At 36.5% G+C, this 6000-nt stretch overlaps 1 protein-coding gene across 2 annotated transcripts in view; it reads right to left on the bottom strand.

Moving 5' to 3' along the window:
* Nucleotides 1-4049: 4049 nt before the first annotated feature.
* LOC105181424 (Molecule interacting with CasL) overlaps nucleotides 4050-6000 on the bottom strand; it is a 288317-nt gene continuing 286366 nt past the window's right edge. For both annotated transcript variants that reach the window (XM_025307902.1, XM_025307903.1), the window contains one exon: nucleotides 4050-4262. In XM_025307902.1, coding sequence (XP_025163687.1) covers nucleotides 4107-4262 — 156 coding nt within the window. In that variant the 3' untranslated portion in view covers nucleotides 4050-4106. The remainder of the gene's footprint in view (nucleotides 4263-6000) is intronic.

The following is a 6000-nucleotide window of genomic DNA, read 5'->3' as shown; positions in this document are numbered from 1 at the left end:
CATATCATTCATTTCCTTATTTGTTCTTTACAATTGAATTTAAAAGATTATCTATATTAGGGTTATATACACTCTCTCTGCGTCCTCCTTATCATGCTGTTCTTCTTCAACTTACTTCTTAACATCAACTTTATTGCTTTTTTAGATTTTCTATTTTCTTCCTTCCTTATCTTTTACAGTTTGCAATTATGAGGAAGATTTGAGGAAGAAAGAAATGCCATCGTCAAGTAGCGAATCCTTAAGTTTGATACGCGTAGCATACATATAAGAGCATGTTTAATTTTTTTTTCAATATTGCCTTTTCCAAACATAATGTTATTATATATGGTTGAATTTGTCATAAAATAAGCTTTATTTTGGTTGGACAATTGATTTTAACAATTTGAAAAAAGAGAAGGAGGGGGGGTATTTTATACACAATTTTACATTTTTAAAAAATCTAAATATAGCATAATAAAGTACTTTTAAAACCATAAAACTTTTGTCTAAAACATTTTTTCATATCTTTAATAGTTTCGATAATATTCGCTTAGAAAGACAAAAATCAACTTTGTTCAAGGGGTTGTTTCCACCCTTAAAACCGTTTTTGGGCACCAACGAAAAATTTTTTTGTTATTAGGTATATCTGCTCTACAATTATGCAGAGTTTCAGATTTTTTTGAATTTCCGCGTTGCCGAATGTCCCTTGTTAGTTACATTTATTTGGTAACTAGTAACTAATTTAATAGTTACTTTATATATTTCAAACCTAAGTTTCTGGTAGTACCACAAATGCTTATAGTATAGACATCTGTGGGTAGCATAATAATGCTACGTGCGATGCTTGATATCCAACAAGCGTTAATTATTCTAGCTGCGTTTGGAAAGTGTGCTATTGCGCTATCTTTATCATTCATTAGATGTAAAACAAGGGTAAAATGACGCAATAGCGCTGATAGTCTCCTCTTCGAACACAATCTGTATTCCTTTCAAAATATTATATTCTTATTGGATATTTCTATGGCACATCGCCAGTCTTTAGTCGTTAACATAACCTTCGTTTAGCGTAAAGTACACTGCGTGGTTCCAATTACTTCAAAATGGAAGCAATGGATAAAACATCGTAATCATTAGAAAAAGATTTAAAAATGCCTGGCCAGCATATGCGAAAGTATTCGAAGTATTATTCATTATTCAATATATTTATAACAAAGTAACGTTATAATGTATAACATTTTATATTCATAATAAAATATAATTAACTAAGGTATAATTTAAATTAATTTGAAATTTACACAATTACAAAATTTAAAATAATAGCACATTTATTATAGAAAAGTAACTGAAAAGTAACGACTCGTTACTTTTTAAGTAACTGTAACTGTAACATGTTACTTTTGAAAGTCAGTAACTTGTAACTAGTTACTTTTTCAGTAAAGGAAACTGTAACTGTAACTAGTTACTTTTACGAAGTAACTTTCCCAACCCTGAATTAAAGTAATACGTAATGATCGTTACATTGTACAAAAGATAGGCGATCACGAAGGTCCATATGAGACGTCGACATCAGCCGATTATATAAAGTTTTGGTCACCCGTCAGACGATGAATCTGATGATGGACCAATGTAACACCCGAGGACGGATGTTATTTCAGGACGACCAACATGTAGAAACATAGAATATTGAAAGGCGCGCGATGCCGAGATGTTTTCGCTTGCAGCGAAGAAGCGTTTCACGCGCGAGGGCGTGGCGAGGAGAAAAAAAGCGATCGTCAACTTTTGCGGAGAGTCGCATAGAGAGCGTCAGAGCGCACACACGCAAGCTTGAGTCCGAGAGCATTTTACGATTCCGTACGGTCGCGGACATAACAATGCCCGGACATAATAGTGCCCGTTTTTTTGCAACTTTCGGAATGCATCCCGACTCGAGAAGAATGAGAGTCACTGCTCCGCCTGCGGAGCACGCCTGCACAGTGACTCACAACGAAAGGCAAGAAATGAAATATACGCGGTGGGACATATTATAATAATACAGACTCAGATGAAATGAATACTCCAGCATTAAATGGAAATGAGAGAACACAGAACAGACAAGATTCATCCGATGTAAGTCTTATACTCTGGGGGACATCCGAAAAAGGTAGAGATAAATAAACATGTTTATGTTTTTAAAACAATACGAACTTAATTAAGAGAATTAAGCTGCATTACGACAGTTACGATTCTGTTATACATTTATATGTGATTTATTGTTTCAGCAACAGCCATCTTCTATAGCAGAAGCAATGATATTAAATACAGAAGCAGCTGTTATAGCGAATTTTGAATTTTTAGGACAGGATATGGAAGAGGAAGAAGGAGATGGAGAGGATGAAATTTATGATGCAAATACGGATACCAAACCAAATAAAGTAACGTTTACTATCATCTTACGTTTTAATGATATTGTTCACGATATTTGTTAACATAATTTCTTATTTTTCATTATTTCATAAATAATAAATCACATATAAATGTATAACAGAATCGTAACTATCGTAATGCAACTTAATTCTCTTAATTAAGTTCATATTGTTTTAAAAACATAAACATATTTATTTATCTCTACCTTTTTCGGATGTCCCCCAGACTTACATCGGATGATTCTTATCTGTTCTGTGTTCTCTCATTTCTATTTAATGCTGGAGTATTCATTTCACCTCAATCTGTATTATTATAATATGTCCCACCGCGTATATTTCATTTCTCGCCTTTCGTTGTGAGTCACTGCGCAGGCGTGCTCCGCAGGCGGAACAATGACTCTCATTTTTATCTAGTCGAGATGCGTTCCGAAAATTGTAAAAAACGGGCAAACATTATTATGTCCGCGACCGTACACTACTGTTTCATCGCGTTTCCTGTACTTTATACTTTTAGGATTCAACTGATTATTAAATATATCATAGCCATTATATCGGCTCTTTATCTAGATCCTACATATATTCGTGTAATAATTCGCTCAAGTTTGAAAATAATGAAGAAATGTTTAATTAAATATTAAATATACCTTGAAAAACATTTTCAAATGCTCGAAAATAAAATTACATTATAGAAAATGCTAGCTATTATGTACTGATATATTAACATCATTGCGCTAACGGCGAACTACTAAACAAATGATTCCATAAGTAATAACTCACTATCTAATTCGCTATTAGAATTCGCTACCTAATAACAGAGATATTGAGAGTGGTCATAATACAAGGACCATAATACTATCTTCTCCTCTATACAGGGTGTTCCGTAAGTCGAGGTCAATCGCTCGAGAGAGGAATGGGAAACCACAAACGAGAAAGAAAGTTGATACAAATATAGGTCCAAAAATGCGTTGTTTTCGAATTATCGCCATTTTATGTTAAAATTTGAAATTGCTTTGCTTTCGAATTTTTTTGGTTTTGGAATTTCGATGGTTTTTATGAGTTTCAAAACACAACTAAAGTCAAATAAAAGTTGCGGGCTGCTTTAGCACTATCCAGGATGCACCGCGTGGAGGTACAGCCCTCTTAGCATCCTTTGACAGAGATCAGGACCCCACAATTCGTCACTCCTGTGGTAAATTGTTATTGTACAAGCTTTGTTTCCGAACACCTCATATAATTTTTACGTTCACACACACACACACATGCGCACACACACACGCACGCACACACGCACGCACACGCACACATGCACGCACACGCACGCACACACACGCACACACGCGCGCGCGCACACACACATACACACACGCACACACACACACACGACAGAGAGGGTTTGGAGTCACTAAATACCACAGGAAAGACGAACTGTGGGGTCCTGATCTCTGCCAAGGGTCCTGATCTCCACGCGGTGCATCCTGGGTAGTACTAAAGCAGCCCACAACTTTTATTTGACTTTAGTTGTGTTTTGAAACTCATAAAAACCATCGAAATTCCAAAACCAAAAAAATTCGAAAGCAAAGCAATTTCAAATTTTAACATAAAATGGCGATAATTCGAAAACAACGCATTTTTGGACCTATATTTGTATCAACTTTCTTTCTCGTTTGTGGTTCCCCATTCATCTCTCGAGCGATTGACCTCGACTTACGGAACACCCTGTATATATTATGTTGATAAGCAAGTTGCGCAGTTACTTACTAGTTTTGAATGTTTAATATATGGAATTTCTCCTCGGAAAGCTTCATATATTTGCGTTAAATAAGAAAACATGGCAAGTTTGTCAGGAACGTCACATCCAGCCATTTCCATTCCAGTCATTATCTGTAATCATAATTATTATAAGTCAATTTTATGAAAATGCAAGCAAAGGAGAGAGCTGAAAAATTAAATAAAGTATTGATAAACTCCCATTTAACTCTGACGTTATACTCATTTTTAGTGATTGACAAATCGATTGAGAAATCTATTAAATATATATTTGAAAAAATCGATTTAAAAGTTATTGGAAACCACTTACTGTAAGATATAATCATTATTCTTTTTCTTTTGTTTATGTTTAACATAATTTTAATAATATAATTCTGATTTTCTCTAGTTTTATTTCCATATACTAGGTGCGCAACTAAGTTTCCGGGTTTTTTTGATCAATGAAAAATGGAAAATTTCAAGAGGAATACAAAAAATGGTTTATTCAAAGTATCGTCCCTCGCTAGCTACACATTTTTGCCATCTCTATGGCAATACATGAATACGGCGACGATAAAACGACGCGTCTTTGGATCGAAACCATTCATCCAACCAATTTTGCACTTCTTCGAAATTGGCCAAGTGTTGCCCAGCCAAGCCATGCGCCATCAACCGGAACAAATGATAATCAGAAGGGGCCTGGTTTGGCGGATATGGCGGGTGCGGTAGCAGATCCCATTTCAGCGTTTTGATGGTGTCCTGGACGATGGAAGTGCGATGGCACGGAGCATTGTCGTGCTGCAATATCACTCGTTCGTGTCTTGTGTCCCATTCTGGCCGTTTCTCGAACAATGCATGGTGCAAATTGATCAGTTGTCGGTAGCGATGCCCATTGACAGTTTCGCCCGGTTTCAGTAACTCATAGTACACGATTTCCACCAAACGCAAAACATTGTCTTCTTTCCGAAGCGATTTGGCCGTGCCGTCGATGTTGATGCTTCGCCAGGTGAAAGCCACGATTTTTTGCGTTTGGGATTCTCGAAATATATCCACTTCTCATCGCCAGTAACAATTCGATGCAGGAAACTCTTTCTTTCATGCCGCAAAAGCAAAATTTCGGAAGTGGCTCTTCGACTTTCCATCTGTCTCTCAGTCAACTCATGCGGCACCCATTTTCCTTCCTTTTGAATTTTTCCCATGGCATGTAAACGTTTGGAAATACCTTTGCGAGTCATATTTAATGCCTCCGCAAGTTGATCTTGTATTTGTGCATCACCTTCATCCAATAACACTTGCAGATCAGCGTCCTCAATTGTTTTTGGTCTTCAGCAGCGCTCCTTGTCCTCAGTGTCGTAATCGTCACTTCTGAAGCGTTTAAACCAATCTTCACAGGTAGTTTTCGATGGTGCATGTTCGCTGTAGGCCTCCTCAAGCAAACGACGTGCTTCAGTTGCACTTTTTTTCAAGTTAAAGCAGAAAAGTAAAGTTTCCCGCAAATGCTGTTTATTTGCCACAAAACTCGACATCTTCGTTGTTAGAAAAAATATTTTTGCGTTGCGATATATGTTGGTATTACGACTGGTTATTGTTAAAAGATGTCCAAGCTATAAAAAAGAAACAACTTCAGACATGTATGTCGACTATATGTGTCGTTAGCGCCATCCACGTGTGACCCCGGAAACTTAGTTGCGCACCTAGTATATATTAGGTCTATGCATAAATTTTATACCAGGTCTGTAAATATGAAATCGGAATTTGCCCATAGATGACCCTAGCTGTCAATGTAGTTACCGTCAAACTGCGTCATTGGTGCCATTTCCATTTTTTGACATCTGACAAAGTTTTTCAACTCACAACAATACAAGTTTCATAC

The sequence above is a fragment of the Harpegnathos saltator genome, unplaced genomic scaffold, assembly GCF_003227715.2.
Source record: "Harpegnathos saltator strain DR-91 unplaced genomic scaffold, Hsal_v8.6 scaffold130, whole genome shotgun sequence".
Lineage (NCBI taxonomy): Eukaryota > Metazoa > Arthropoda > Insecta > Hymenoptera > Formicidae > Harpegnathos > Harpegnathos saltator.
Note: the sequence above shows the minus strand (reverse complement) of the source record. Positions and strands in the feature narration are given on the sequence as shown.